This window comes from Emydura macquarii, unplaced genomic scaffold, assembly GCF_026122565.2.
Source record: "Emydura macquarii macquarii isolate MOO-44397 ecotype Brisbane River unplaced genomic scaffold, CSIRO-AGI_Emac_v2 contig_1348, whole genome shotgun sequence".
NCBI lineage: Eukaryota > Metazoa > Chordata > Testudines > Chelidae > Emydura > Emydura macquarii.
Window position 1 is genome coordinate 9,406,409 of NW_027131485.1, and position 15,744 is coordinate 9,422,152.

At 48.0% G+C, this 15,744-nt stretch overlaps 1 protein-coding gene across 3 annotated transcripts in view; it reads right to left on the reverse strand.

The window, feature by feature from the left end:
• Positions 1–4,486: 4,486 nt before the first annotated feature.
• Positions 4,487–15,744, reverse strand: part of XPO6 (exportin 6) — an 85,199-nt gene continuing 73,941 nt past the window's right edge. For all 3 annotated transcript variants that reach the window (XM_067551097.1, XM_067551096.1, XM_067551095.1), the window contains 7 exons: positions 14,706–14,861; positions 12,999–13,113; positions 11,874–12,045; positions 11,243–11,404; positions 8,070–8,168; positions 6,318–6,548; positions 4,487–5,196 (listed from right to left, as the gene is read on the reverse strand). In XM_067551097.1, coding sequence (XP_067407198.1) covers positions 5,095–5,196; positions 6,318–6,548; positions 8,070–8,168; positions 11,243–11,404; positions 11,874–12,045; positions 12,999–13,113; positions 14,706–14,861 — 1,037 coding nt within the window. In that variant the 3' untranslated portion in view covers positions 4,487–5,094. The remainder of the gene's footprint in view (positions 5,197–6,317; positions 6,549–8,069; positions 8,169–11,242; positions 11,405–11,873; positions 12,046–12,998; positions 13,114–14,705; positions 14,862–15,744) is intronic.

The following is a 15,744-nucleotide window of genomic DNA, read 5'->3' on the forward strand; positions in this document are numbered from 1 at the left end:
CCTTCCTAGAAGACAAGAAAGCAGAGGTAGTGGAGGCAGGATGACTGAGGTAACTGCAACTCTATGCTTCCAGCATGCAGGGCACAAACAGCTGAGAAAGGGGCAGACCAGGGCTAGACTGAACTTGATCAAGAGATCTTGCCTCCCATTTCCTGTGGGTGGAAGCCATATGCTGATATAGTCAAGGCTACTGCAAATGGAAAAGAAGAAGAGGGATGTAAAAACAAACTGACTACTGGCAAGAGCCAATGCAGACACGTGATACACAGAGCCAGCAAATGTGGTCACAAACTTCGTGACTGCACAGTGCTGGTGAAGGCATCAACTCCATAAGTGAAATGGGAATTGTCTCGGAGTCTCTTCGACCCACAACTTTTCTGCCCAGATTGCCAACAAGGAGCCATGCTGGATGTGATTAAGCAGTCCCTGGGAAAATCAACTGAGGTCGTTGGCTTTTGGCCAAAGATGAGTTTTTGATTCAAATGGGCGACAAAGATGAAGGGCTGTTCTCCATCTCTCACCTCCTTCCAGACAGTCAGGATATATAATGACAGGGCATCAGCGAGTGCACAAGGGAGTTTGTACAGTTTCATGACAGAAGAAAGAGGCAGCTCTGTTACAGAGGAATTAATCTTATTAGGAGAGACTGAAAGGCCAGATACACCAAGCCTTTTATTCACAGATCATCCCACCTGCATTTGTCAATGCAGTCATAGACAATTGTCCTGCTCAGGCAAAGGGGCTGCTGTGCATGCTCCGAAGTAACCCTGCCTTCAAGCCAGATAACAAGGAGAGCTTCATCCATGAAGACTGGTCCATTTTCTTCCGAGACAACCGGAAAAGTGATGACAAAAATTTAAAGTAACAGTGTGGGAATTCTGCTGCGGAGCAGCTTTCTCCTTAGTGGAGGAGGGGGTGCCTAATTCCCCTTTCCAGTCCCACACAAGGCTCCAAAGTAAGGCCATTTGATAGTCACTCATATTTCCAGCCTGTTCTTGTTGGGCTCAGCTTCTCTATGCTGGTCCCCTAAAGACACAAAACCTTTTCAGTTGAGTGAAGCCAGCTGCAGACACTCTCCAAACAGCCACCTGGTCATTGATCCACATTCCCGGTCTGGCTGCATTCCAAGGGGCAAATGGTACGGCTTGTTGCAATGCCAGCAGGTCATTGCTCCCAGAACAGTGGCACCAGGAAAGTTGTTTTCTTCTAAAGAAGCAAAGTATCAAGAACTCTATCCTGGTGCTGACATGCCACAAAAGGAACATGCATGGCTGTGTGTTCCCAGTACCCCTTCATACATTCCCTGGGGCATGGGTGTCACCCCACTTCCTGCAGTAGAGTCCATTCAGCTGATATACAGTGGTCAGTGTAACTATTCATCCCTTCACAATAAAGCTTTGCTCCCTGGGGATTGTGTGTCACCTACAACTTATAACATGTTAATATTGTAACGTTAATAGAGCTCGTCAGCCTGTCAGATGGGGGAATTTGCAGACAAGCACAGAAGAGCCAAGTTTGGGGACACAATTTTTGGTTTAAATTAGAAAATTTTTTGCAGGAATCAAAAAGCTTTAATGAATCAAACATTTCCTTGGCTTTTCCAGGTGCCGTGTTAGCTGGGGGGCACAGCCTTCCCACTCTATGCTGGCATTTCTCAGCCAACAGGGTTGGAGGCTAGGTTAAGCCACTGGGCTATTGCCTGCTCTTGCACTGCAGGCTGCTACTCTATCCAACAACAATGATGGGGAAGGACAGCAGAGACACCATCTTGATCAACACACACTGTCATCTGCTTGCCAGCTGGGACGTGGAGGCATACTAGGAAACTGTTTGGAAAACCTGCCCACAGTTGTAAGGAAGTTACAGCCCACATAATAATAGGACCAGCCTCTTCAATTACCACCAGATACCAACACTTTTATCATGGAAGACCAACTCTGCCTGAACTTGTAATGACCTCAGATATACTGACAAAGGCCCTGCATGACCAAGATGGATGACAGAACCCAACTGCATGGTGATACTAGAATTTAGCAATTTCAGGCTCACAGATTTCGGTCCCAGATATAGGTATCTTATGTACCACAGATTAACACCTCCTTTGGTTAGTGACACTAGCCACCTTACAGGTGACCTAGAAAGCGCAAACAATTGTCATTATGCCCTTTTTGATCCTTATTTATGGGTGAATACGGCTTGGTAGTTTTAGTCTGAGCCTCAATGACTCCATCATCCTGGCCTGGATTCCTTCCAAAGTATTGTCCTTGCTTAATTGTTTAGACAGGGGAAAACATGCACTTTCATCCCAGGTCAATACATTGCTCTGATTACTGTGTTTGCAAAGACACACAAAACTGGTGCCAGCCTGGGAAGCCGTGCACGGAAAAACAGGGTTACTTACCAGTAACTGTTGTTCTTAGAGATGTGTTGCTCGTATCCATTCCAATATAGGTGAGTGCATGCCATTGTGCACTGGTTCCTGGAACTTTTTTCCCCTTAGCAGAGCCCGTAGGGTCGGCTTAGGCGCCCCCTGGAGTACTGCACTCATGCCACGGTATATGGGGCACCGCCAACCCCGCGGGCCTTCAGTCCCTTCTTTCTGCTGACTCCGACAGCGGGGACGGAGGGTGGGTGTGGAATGGATATAAGCAACACATCTCGAAGAACAACAGTTACTGGTAAGTAACCCTGTTTTCTACTTCGAGTGATTGCTCATATCCATTCCAATATAGGTGATTAAATAGACATACCTTGGAGGTGGGTAGGAGTCATTGGTGAGCTGCTCTTATCAGCACGGCCCTGCCGAATCCCGTGTCCTCTCTCACCTGCTGCACGATGGCGTAGTGGGACGTAAAAGTGTGCATCTCCCGGCTCGACCCCAGCCACGCAGGCGGTGTGGGGAGTCCTGGCGCTTGGTACTCTGGCGCTTCCTTTTCTTAGGCACCGGCGACTGGTGGTGACGTGTCAACTCCGGTGCTGGTGGAGCGCTCTGCACCGAGGAGATGTTCAGTGCCGTGGGGGAACACGCTGGTTCAGAGTCCAGGTGGAACGCTGCCTCCATCAAGATAGCCTTCAGCCGGATATCTCTTTCTTTTTGAGTCTGTGGCTTGAAAGCTTTTCATATTTTACATTTGTCCCGACGATGCTGCTCCCCCAGGCATTTAAGGCAGCGATCGTGGGGGTTGCTTACAGGCAAGGGTTTGCCGCAAGCGGCACAGGCTTTAAAACCTGGAGAGCCGGGCATGGCCCGACTAAGCCCCTAAAGGCGCTTTTCTATTCTAACTACACTTTAACAAACTCTTAACACTAAGTACTCAACTATTAACAACAAGAAACAGTTCGTAAGGGGATTGCTGCTTGCTAGAAGGCAAGAGGCAAGACGTTCCAATAACCGTCACAGGCGAAAAGAAGGAACTGAGGGCCCGCAGGGTTGGCGGTGCCCCATATACCGTGGCAGGAGCGCGCTACTCCAGGGGGTGCCTAAGCCGACCCTACGGGGTCTGCTAAGGGGAAAAAAAGTTCAGGAACCAGTGCACAGTGGCATGCACTCACCTATATTGAAATGGATATGAGCAATCACTCGAAGTAAAATGGTTGTGCTGGGTCAGTGGCAGAAGTCAACCTCCACTGTATGTACTTCAGTGTGCACACAGGCATCTCCAAGGGCCTGAGCACACAGCCAGCTGCCTTCTTATAGAAGTGAGGTGACTTTTCAGAAACACCAGATGGAAGTGGAGCTCAGAACCAGACTAGGACTGGCCCTCCCTCCTATCTGGGTATTAGGCTAGTGGGAATAAACCTCTTTCCTGCTCCCCAAAAATGCCTGCTTTAGGAATTCTGTGCAGACTGGCAATGCTACTGCAAGGCTCCTTGTAAGAGATCTCCTTTACCAACACTACAGTGCAAGATCAACCTGCACATCTCTCTAGGTGGAAACTCCTTCAGGTATGGGTATCACAAAGGAAATGAGCTAGAAATTTCAGGATGCATCAAAACAACTGCTCTCTTCTTTAGTGGTGGTATGCGAATCCACAGACAGCAAGGGTGGTATGCAAATCATCCAATCCTGGCTGTGGATGGCCGTACTCCTTGGTGGATTTCCATGGGGATCAGACTATGAAGTAAAACTTCACCCAGGACTGTCTCAGACGTTAGAGACTCTAAAAGCAAAGTCCATGTCCCAGGTGCCTAATAATGGCACAAATGTGCTACCGGGGCCAACATAAACTTTGGCCCAGTATGAAATGGAGACTGTTGGACTTTTTGCCCATTGCTCAACCTCCAAGTAAAACCCTTTGGTCTAGCCCAAGATTAACCTTGAATCCAGGTATCCCATATTGCAGCATCATGCACCTATGAAAGTTTCTTCACATTTGGGGGTGGGCAGGAGGGCAAGAACCCAGAGCCACCCCATAACACTTTCCAGGATAAGAAAAGCTTTTCAATCTAGTAAAGCAGCTTGATGGAGCTAAGACGTTAGAAGCTATTAAAACAACAAAGTAAGCACTTTATTTCCATTAAGCATGTTGTTTTAGTATCACAATGGAATGACGAGAAAACATTAAAAAAAACCCAAAAGTCTCTAAATCCCTGAAAACAGCAGGGAGGCTTCAAGGCAATTTAAAAATGAAAGGGAGTGACAAGTGCCGAAACAGTCCCAGCATCACAATTCTCCTCCTTCAAGAGCAGGGCGGGGCGGGAAGGCGGAATGATGCGAAGGTGCGAATGTCTGAAGTAGTCTTTGGCGTTTCTGCCTCATGATTGACACACACGAGATTTGTCAGCACAACTCACTGACATCTCCAGATGCAACAAAGTGCTACGTTAGTAAAACAAGAACCCAGCAAGATGACTTTTCATATGATGGGAATGCTCTATGGCTGGCGTTAAGAGACATCCTTGTAGGCAGTGCTGCTGACTCAACAGGGGTTTTTTGGATTGGGTAAGGAAGCGTGCGTGAACCCAAGAACGTGTGCCCATGCGCAAGACACTGAATCCTGCAGCACTGACGAGATCGGGGAGCAGAGGAGGTGGTGACAAAAGAAGTACAAATCCATTCGTTGCAGTGATCAAAACATGAGTCCAGTGCAGAAACTAGAGCTTCACAGTTCCAGGGGGCAAACTGTCATTGCAGAGTCTGTAGTAGCGCAGGTCATTCACCAGTCTGTGCACGTTCTGGGTAAATGATGGGAGGTCCTGGAGAAAGATCAAGCAACATAGTTACAGTGACAATGGCGTAGTGTCTGCAAGTACTACCTTACTATACGGAGCAGTATATGGCACTGTCCTAGCAAATAATCAATGAGCCTATTTATTCCATCTATAACCTAGTTCTCCTGGAGATGCCAGGAGAATACCTCATGGCAGTTTCCCCCACAGCTCAATCCCAGGGCAAATCTTTGATGTAAATAAGCTCTTTTTGCAATTTCATACTAGGAGGGAAGCCACTACTCTGCCTGGAATAGTTCTGCAATCGAATGGCTAGTTACTGAGAGTCGGGCTCCCTGCAAGAGAGGCTTGAAAATCCTGGATTTTATTTACAGTACTGATTTCTGAGTGTGCCTAGGCATGCAGAACATGAGCTGGCATCACATAGTCAGTGGAGGAGCCACCTGTGTGCTTTTTGGCAGAGGGAGCCACATAGCATATTTTCCAAGTTTCCTAGTGCTACAGGGCACATGGAAGCAAAGAATCCTGCATACAAAATCCCCTTCTAGATCAGGAGCACCCAAAGGCCAAGTACGCTCCAAGGAGCGTGGAAGCATGGCCTGTAGCCATTGCTATGTGTATTTCACAAGGATGTGCACACTGGGGAGATTACAGTCCCCACTTAACTCTATCTTTATCCAAGAGGCCTGCAAGAGATGGATGAGATTGCAGCTACACTATTTTATACATCTTCGCTACAGCTCTTGAGCTACAGGCAAGCTCTTGTTTGAGCAATGTTTAGTGCCCTTGTTCCAGAAGGGGTGTACACATCCTGGCCCTGTGAGTAAATTCCACAGATGAAGTTTATTCCCTCAATATGTCAGTTCATTCCCAGCTTTACAGACAATCATAGGAGACAAGACAGCCGGTGGATTTGCTAGCAGCCCCAGGAAACCCCAGTTGAAGGCACCGAGGACAATAGAAAGCCACCTGTCTTTAGTGACAATTCTGAGAAACTCTTTGTTTGGTGGGGAATTTGCAGGTGTCAGGTCTCCAGCTGGCCGTGACTGTGTCACCCAGAAGTAGTGCATGACCTGATATAGCTCTACTGCGACGCATGCTTGTCCCTGGCCCAGAAGTAGCCCCTCCACAGCATCGTTCCCCCTTACCCTGTCCATTTTGAAGTTCCTCCCCAGTACATGTTTCTGGTTGGAGTCCACACCATCACAGCTGGCTAAGAATTCTGCGAGAAATGCCGAGTAGAAGCTGTCAAAGTCCACCGAGGCCATGTTGTAGATGGCAATGCCGATCTCTTCCTGCAACAGGTCGTGCGATTTGTGGACCAGCACCTGAAGCAGCACATTCACAAACTGAAACAGCATGGTTGTCCGGAAGATCTTCTGCAGGGTGAGAGAAGCAAACTCCGTCACGTCCCCACAAGCTGACAATCCTCCAGCACAGGGACAGACCGAGCCAGTACTGGCGCCATGTCAGCGCACCCACCCTGGGGAGAAGCAGCTCTCCAAGGCCAAGGCCAGATTGAGGCAGTAAGCAGAACTGCACCTGACCATCACTTTGCTGGCAGCACATTGATTTCTCTAGGATTTCAGCTTTCATTTAGGAACAGATGCCGCTAGCCCCTTTGACCGTGCAGAACACATCCCAAGTGTGAACCAGTGTAGCAATGCTGAGTCTGCAGAGAATGGAACAGTGAGCCAAACTGATCCCTGGTGTAAGGCAGGGGTGAATTTGGCCCCATTCATCTCAGTGGCAATGAACACTGAAGAACAATGGCAGTAGAATATCAGCAAGTCCCTTTCTCACTCCAGCCAGCCAGACACCCACCCAACTCCAGACGCTTACAAAAGCACCAAGACATTTCTACGAGTTGTGAAAATGAGCTATAGCACCGTCCACAACAGCCTGCGTGGCACAGCTATGTACACAGCTCAAGGACAGAGTTCCTCTGGGATCGCTGGTCCAACCCTGGGCTCCCTGCTTTCATATGGTAGCCAGGTGGACTAAACCCAGGATTCTACCTCCAGTCCTTCAAGACCAGGCCAATATGCCAGAAATGAAGGGGGGGAATGGGGACATTCAACATGGCAATCAAGATGACTTGATTTTCAAGGTCAAATACCTTGCAGCTTACCAAGGTGAGGGCCAAACGCTTCACATACAGACCCTCAGCCTTCCTCCACTGGTGAGTCCAAATCCCACCCCCCAACATCATCCTTTGTCATGTTGTTCCGCCCCCTAAGCACAATAGCTTTTGGTCCGCACCCTGCGCCTTCCTGGTTATTGGGATGGACAGCAGATTTCCCCCCTCTGCCTTCACAGGGGGGAGGCTCCTATCCTGGACTTGTTTTTTCCCCTCTCCCCATATCATGGAGAAACTAAGCAACTGTGGGGGCACTTCTATGCTGTGCCCCTTGTGGTCAAGGAATGGGGAAGATTTGTCCCAGCGAATCCTTTCCTCCCCACCCATTTTGGGATGACCTCTATATCCCATCCCCCTCCCTACTGGCATGAAAGAGCCCACCAGGTTTTTACTGTGACTGTGCAGAGGTGGGATCACTTCCGTACCAGACAATAGTGTAACAGGTCAAGGGGAATGTTGATTTACTCCATGCTGTGCCCCCAGCAATGTGCCCCTAGCACAACCACCACCAGAGGAATACGGTGATTCAAGATCTGATGCACTCCCCACCTACAGCCTGCCCTCCGAGACCTCTCCTCGGGGAGCTGTATACCATCAAGAGCTTGGAGCTGCAGCTTTCTAGTACCATCGGGCAGTAATTGCTAACATTCCAGGTTCAGGAGAGACCAGACCATAATGCTGGCACACTGCTCTCAGCCTAGCACAGCGCCCTCTAGCGGCTCCACAAAGCATTTATAGGTGTTGACCAAGTGGGACTCACCTTGTGGTACAGCTTCTGCTTCGTATTCAGAGTCTCCAGGTAGAATAGATTCTGTTTAAATAGGTGTATATCTGGCTGCAGGAAGGACTGGCCAAATGCCTATGGAAGAAGACAGATCTTAGGAGATGGAATGAGTAGCAATACACCTAATGGCCAGCATGCAGGTTTGCCAGAGAGGACGGGAGCGCGTGACACACTTGCTGGACAAAAGGCGGATCTATATATTAAAGTATTTGGTGTCCACTTGGATCTCCTGGCACCACTGTATGTACCACGTGGCAGGGCCCTTCATCAGCCCAGAAGCTTGTGTAGATTCAACTCCCATTCCTGTACTAGATGTACTGCCATTATACCCTAGCCCTGCTCATGCTCTCCTGCAGGGAGCAGCGGTCTAGTGCCCAGTCTCAGGCTGCAAGGGCAAGTAAGTGGCCTCCTTTGAAAGAGACACCTGCAGAAGTCAGCCCAGACGACAGAGCTAGTGCTTTAAATTCAGCCCCTAAGAGCTCAATCACCACTCTTCTCCCCACCCAGAATCTGCGGGCTGCAAGGGCCCGCCTTCTTTTCAGGACGTCACACCCTTCCAGCTGCTAAGCTGAGCCACATCCATTTACAGCTGTCTGGGTCACCCCTTTGCCCCCACCAACAGTTTGCCTTCATCATGAACCTGCCCTCACACAGTAAGCCAACCCCAGCGTGTGGCAATGTGGGAAGCGGAGCTTTCATCTTTGGCAGCCTAGAAAGGCAACATGTTCACCCCTCTCCCCAAGTAATGTTCCTGTCAAACAGGACCCATTCTTAGCTTTCATCAGGAAATGTCCTCAAGCGGCTCAGGGAGACAATCCCGTGTCTAATATACCAGACTCCAAGGATACAGGCAGAGCCCTTATCAAATGTAAAACCAATCCAGAGTAGCCAGGAGCTCACATCCCAGAGAAAAAGCCCCCAGGAGTTACAAAAACCTCTCAACGCTCTTCACTCCAGTCAACCCAGAGTAGAGGTGATTGCTTAACAAACCATGCAGATACCAGACCAGAAAGAATGACCACACTTGAACTGAAGTCTAAGCACATCTGAGACACACTGAACAGTCCTTTGACTGGAGGCAGTGCATTCTCACTGAAGGAATCAAAACTCTCTCCCTTTGGTAGGCAGCTAGAACCCAAGTTTGCTGGTTTATGAGGTGTTTTTTATCTGGTCAGCTCTTTGAGGGGGTGGGAAAGGGAGAGTACACATGCTGAGGTTTTGTTTTAGACTTATGGATAAGACCAGAGGCCAGGACAATGGGCAGAACTACAGAAGTAATAAAACAAAAGAGAAGCTGGAACTGCAGCAAGTATGTAGCTGAATTACAAGCCAAAGGGTCTAGAAACAAAGTTAGCTGAATCTGACTGGACTAGTGTCTTGTTGCAGACAGAGGTCAAGATTAGAGGCTTCAGAAGTGTGACAGTCTCGCATACTAAACTGCTTTAATATTGTACAAGACATGGGAGGCAATAAAATTCTACCTAATGCCTCCCATATGGTACCACAGCTTCCATCACACAACAGTAGACTAGATCATCCTTGTTAGCCATGCAACTCAGTGCTATTAATGGTCAAAAATGATGCAGCATTTTTCAAAATGTAGTCACAGTCCTAGACTCTGATCCCATGTTGCAGCATGGATAACACAGGCTGTTCTTACCATAGAGAACATCTGCAGAACATTAAATAAAAGCTTCTTATCAAAAGAGCAGGTGTCATCTAATAAAACAAAGTCGCCCAGAATCACTGGCCAAGAGGCAGCTAATATTCGATGACTGAGCAAACGCCACTTTAGAAAGACACAGCTGAATAGTTCAGTCCAATTACACTGCCAGAGAAGGCGGAAGAACCAACATGCTCAGGCAGCCCTGCATAGCACTGCAGTGACCAACCATGAGCCCTAGTAGATCTGAGTGGACACTAAGGGCTTCTCTATATGGCAAGTCGGTGCTTGGCAAGCTGGGCTGTAAATCTACAGCCTGCTGTGCACTGACTGGCCACGTGGTTCCTGGAAACAGCAGCAGGTCAAAGCGTACTGGGACTTCTAATGTGCAGCAGCAGAGTCTACAGTTAGCAGGCAGCAGGCCCATGCATTGGAGATTTAAACCCTTGCTCGCAATGCGCTAATTATCCATATAGACAAGTTACCAGAACGGGATGGGGCTCAGAGGCAGTTCAATATACGGTTTAACACTCTCAATGAGAGAGAACCATCTCCACCTCTAGTACCCTAGAGAGGACCCACTCCTTGCAAACTCTCCTAATCGCCGGCAGTTTTGTGAACAATCCTCTGATTTGACCTCTCAATGGATGGCCCTCCCCTCTGGAACTCTTTGCCCTGTGTGGGCCTGCCAGACCCCCGAGATTGTGAGTTCCCAGGACATGGTGCAAGGCTATGTTTACTCTGAAGTAGGCTGGAGGTGAAGGCCATTGCATCAGGCAACACGATCAGCACTGGGCTGATGTTTTGCGTTTTATTGTGAGTTACGTTAAACGCTTTGGAGAGCTAATCCTGCTCTTAAAGAGGTAAATACCCATACGTTTGACCAGCTCTGATAAATGCCAGAGCAAAACCAGAAACAAAGTAGTCTTATGCTCTGGCTCCCTAGTCTAGAAGTAACGCTGTAGGCATTACCTGCGGGCTATTCCCTTCTCTATTCCTAGGACCAGAGCCTATAGAAGTATCCAATAACTGTTCTTTCCTAGATGTGGGGGACCAGATGTAATGGAACATCTTATAGTAACCAGTCAGTGTAAACCCAGAAGACAGACCTTAGTACCATACAAGCATCTCACTGCCAGATTGTCCTACTGCAAATCAAGAGACTTGTGGTGGTGAAGGTAACAGTGATGCTTTAGTTCTGGATGTTGGGTGTGATGCATTACTCTAGTGCACAAATCCAGAGTGAGAAAGTGACCCCTTGAGATGCTTACTATTTATTTCCCACATGGAAAGATATTCTGTATCTTGTCTTCACAACCACACACAACCCACATGTAAGCTAACATTTCCTTAGCTGTGCAAAAAGGACTCAACATGTTAAACCTAGTGTGAGTCAACCCTGAGTGTTTCTAATTGTCTGGTCACAACACCACAACATCCCATCAGGAAATCCTAAGTTCTCAAGTTGTGAGAGCTGTTGCATTACCTGCATAATGGCACTGAACTGTGCTTCGTTCTCCATCTGTTCCTCTGCTATCCCTCTCTGCACACTTGCCAGAACACTAGACTTGAAGAAGTACCGCCAATTGTGATGGAGAACCCGGAAAAGCAGCTCAAATAACTCTGCTTTCACATCAGGAGAGGAGCGCTGGGGGAGAAAAAGAATCTTAGAACAGACTGCTCTGCTGGAAGGCAGCTAATTCAGTGGATCCCGCTATTAATAGCTCTTTCTCATAACAGAGCAGGTAGCCATACAGAACAGTATTCCAGACCAGAGATGCTATATTACAGCAAAGGCATGCCTGAGCTGACGACCAAGAATTTAAAGCTATTTTCCTCTAAGGTAAGTATGAGACCCAATGCTCATCTGGCTCAGGGAGTCTGGACACCTTGCCTTGAACACATCTACAAATTTAGTTTCTTCACAGCTACCTAGCAACGACTCAACCCAGATCAGTCTCCAGATCTAACAGTAATTCTGTCACCCAGCTCGCCCCCATCTGGTGGCTCAGACTGTGATAGCATGAAGGAAAACAATTACATTGCTTCTCCCCTCCTCTCCCATTCAGGATTTTAATCAGACATGAACTCCGCCCTCTGTACAGGAGTTGTCCTACCTCTGCAATGATAGGGTAGACTTGTTCCATGCACAGTGAGATGATGCTGGGTAAGAAAGGCTTAAACACTTGGCCTGGCTCTTGTACCACCACTTGCAGGATCTTCAGAAACTTCTCAACCACACGACAGCCAGTGCTGCCCTCATGGAGGATGCTCTCTGCTAACTGCTCTCTGTGACACAAATAAAGTCAGTGATGCTGTCAGGAGTCGGAGGGAGGTGTTTGGTCAAATTAAAACATTTGAACTCAGCAGCAGCAGACAAACGCCACTAATTCACTTTGAGATGTTGCTGCAGACTGAGTCTAGCAAATCTCAGAAGGGAGCTGGCTCTGTGACTGAGGGACAAAAAACACCCCAGGCCTCCACAGATTTAAGATGATTAGGGCATGCTGACCAGTCTCTTGATCCAAATCTTAAAGAGCAACAAAGAACAGGGACATGAAGTCACTTCTGCAATATTTCTTTTGTCTTTGGTGAAACCATAAGGCATTACAATAGCTCTGTCATTTCCTTAACATGCCTCACAGCACCAGAAGTGCAGGCCCCAGATTAATGACTGGTGGGCAGTCAATTCCCAGCCAGCACAGGCCACTATAACCAGCAGCAGCACATATTCTGCAGCTGGAAAGGCTATCCTTTCCTTTATGAGGCACTGATGCCAAGTCATGGCCACATGCAAGGTGCAGCAAAGAGCAGCCTGGAGAGGTAGAGTCTCACAATCTTGGCCTGTCCTGGAGGCAGAGATCAATTCCTGAATGAAACACCCCTTTTGTTCATACAAGATCTGCTCCCATCTATTTATGAGAGGAGCTTGGGAATTTGATTTGTGTTTGCTGGCAGAGGATAGCTGCTTGTTTTTGTCACCTGCCTCCTCACTCCAAGTCATTTGGAGATTTTTAGAAGCATTTTTGCCTCCTTCCCCAGTGGATTCAGTCCAGGGATGGAAAAAAAATCCAAGCACGTAGATGGGGTTGAAAATATTAATGGACACTTTAGAGCAGTGGACAGCAAGCTGCTCATACAGCAAACCTCTCAAAATAAAGAGCTCTCTCAACCAGGGTACAGAAAGAACAACTTTTCAACAGTGTTAGGCAACAAATGAAGTGACAGGTGCGACAGGGTACCTGGTGAACATATTTAGGAAGGTCTGTATGATCTGCTCAGTGAAAGGCACTCCCATCTGTACCCTCAGTCCTTGGAAGAGGGTGAGGAAGAAGCTCAGCATCTCATCTGTCACATCTAAAATAGGAACAAGAAAGGCAAAGGAAGGTGTTCAGGAAACAGCTTTAAAGCACTATATATAGATGCTTGTTTGGTTAGTGATCTGCTCCTCTTGTGCTTGATTCCTCTTTACTCATTCATGCTGGGATTTATCAGCAGGGTTCCCACTGCAAGTGACAGGAGACTAAGGGCTGAGGCCAAAGGTTTAAGACCTGACACCTGGTGGGGGAGGCAAGCTGGAGCAGCCTTTTACACATCCAGCCAGCACCACTGAGTTTTCAGAATAGATACAGTGTGAACAGCAGAGAACCCACTTAATTAGTCTTACAGCCCACATGGAAATTACTGCCGTGCCTCCTGGGCCACACTATCAGTTCACTGCTTATACAGGATTAACAAGAAGGAACATGAAATTCAAAAGCTACATGTCATTAGGAGGGAGGAGGAGAAAAAGAAGGAAACCAACTGGTTTGATTTTTGTAATAATTAAAGACACTTGGCTGAATTCAGAGGTAATTCCCAGCACATGATTGTGTGCTTAACTGATTATCACTGCAGAGTCCTAGTCTTGTGCTAGCACTGTCTCACACACATGATTGGGTAATCATGTTAAAGTTGTATCTGCTCAATTCTTTCACTGTGCATGGCCCTCCATGGATAAATACTGCAACTGCACAAGACTGTTCACAAAGGTAATTTCACTGTGCCCTTATCTGCTAGCTAGTCAGGGAGTTGTGACCCCCTGTTCTATGGCCCTACTGGATTCTGTTTGCATTTAAAATTATCCTCTAACCTCTCTCTTACGTCCCCCAAACTCCTTGCTTCTGTACACATCCAGGGGAAACAGTTTTTTATTCCTGCTCCACTGCAGAAGCTGCAACCTCTTTTTGGGGGCTAGATGTGACCCATGATGGTCTCACTTGGCTGCCTTGGTGCCTCTTTTATAGTGAGGTGCTGGGTATTCCTGGGCCTCAGCTGCCTTACTGTGACACAAAGCCTACTTCTCAAGATTAACTGGGGTCCCTCTGAGAACAATACTAGTTAGCAAGGACCTTTGCGGCTTGGCTACATCCCAGGATTCTTTGCTTTGCAAACAGTCCCAAACCTTGCAAGCAGGAACGGTCTGTCCTCGTGGGAACAGGGCTACGCCTCCGCACCTTTCAAGAGTCTGAAGATATGGTAAGATGCCAGGTTGCATTTTATGTGCAAAAAAAACATTTGTTGCTTTTAAACCCCTCAGCCAGGTCTGTTCCATTGTGTGTCTGGCAAGGGACACTTCCAGAGGAGCAGTCATAGGGAATTTTGAGGATTCAGTACGTTACAGGCTTTCAGGACTATGTCCTAGTCAGGTGGAGGAGCAGCTGCTTAAGCAATTTAAGACCATTTCCCTATCAAATATCCTTTGACCCTTTCCTGATCCAAGATGCAGCTAAAGCCACAAACTTCCAGTTAAACAGCTGCCCACAGAATAGATTCACATTCCACTTATGGAGGCATATCTAAGCACATCATGTATACATCAAGACTATTTTTATCAGAATGGGCCCTGGGTGTTTATCAGTAGGCCATAAGAGCTACTCACAGCATTACAGCCTGTCCTATTGTTATACCTGACTGATGAATGAAAGCTGGGAAGAGGGCTAGTGAAACCTGCACGGATTCTTGTAGTGACTGATAACAGATCTGCCGGGACTTGGTGGACTCTCCAGATATACTCTCCACGATGTCTTCTAAGACACTAAGTGTCTGGTGAATGATCACTTTGGCTGCAAATCAAGATGGAAAAAGAGTACGACAGATTTTCCAGAGACACTAAGAAAACTAACCAGGTGATGGAAATCACTACAATGGTCAAAATCTAGAAGCCTTTCAGAAGACAAGATTACTATACACCAGCTAAAGTTCCCAATGCAAAGAGTGCTTAAGTGGCAACTCTTATCTCCATCCGAGGGGTCTTTCGCGAGACCTTGTGACCTGCTGGTCTTCTGGCAGGACCTCCTCTGGATCTGAAAGATGGTTTCAGCGACCAGGTCTGTGGCAGCTGCTGAAGGGGTAGATCTTGTAGAGCCCCTGCTAGACAACCCCCAGCTTGGTGTGCAGGTGACAGAGTCCCCTTGGCACGCTGGAGGTTGGTCCTGGTAGGTACCACCAGAATCGGAGATCTCCTGGACTACGACTGAGGGGACATGGTGGATCCCCTGGTGTTCAGTCGGCGCATGGGGCTCTCAACCCCTCATACTCTCCAGCGGGTACTTCAGGAGGTGAGGGCAGCCTTATTGCCTGCCTCTCAGGTTTTCCTTGAGCATATGCTGTGGGAGGTGCTCCCCACCCACCCCTCACCCCAGGTCCTCTGGACCTTGTCATCAGGCCCTTGGCCCTGCAACCCACCCTTCCCATCCATAATCCAAGCTGGCTACGCGACCTGCAGCCAGTTTGTTTTTGAACCACGCCTAGAACACATCTGTACATGATCATGCTCGATGCCTTTCATTTCCTCACCCTTGTGTCCTGCCCCGATATCAAGTGGCAGGATCTTCTCCCACCTGTGCAGGGTAAGGAACCCAGTGGGTTAGTCTGTATTTCACCTTGGTTCCTTGGCCCGCGGGAGGTATCAGCTGGTGGCTCCTTCATGGAGCCATGAACACGAGC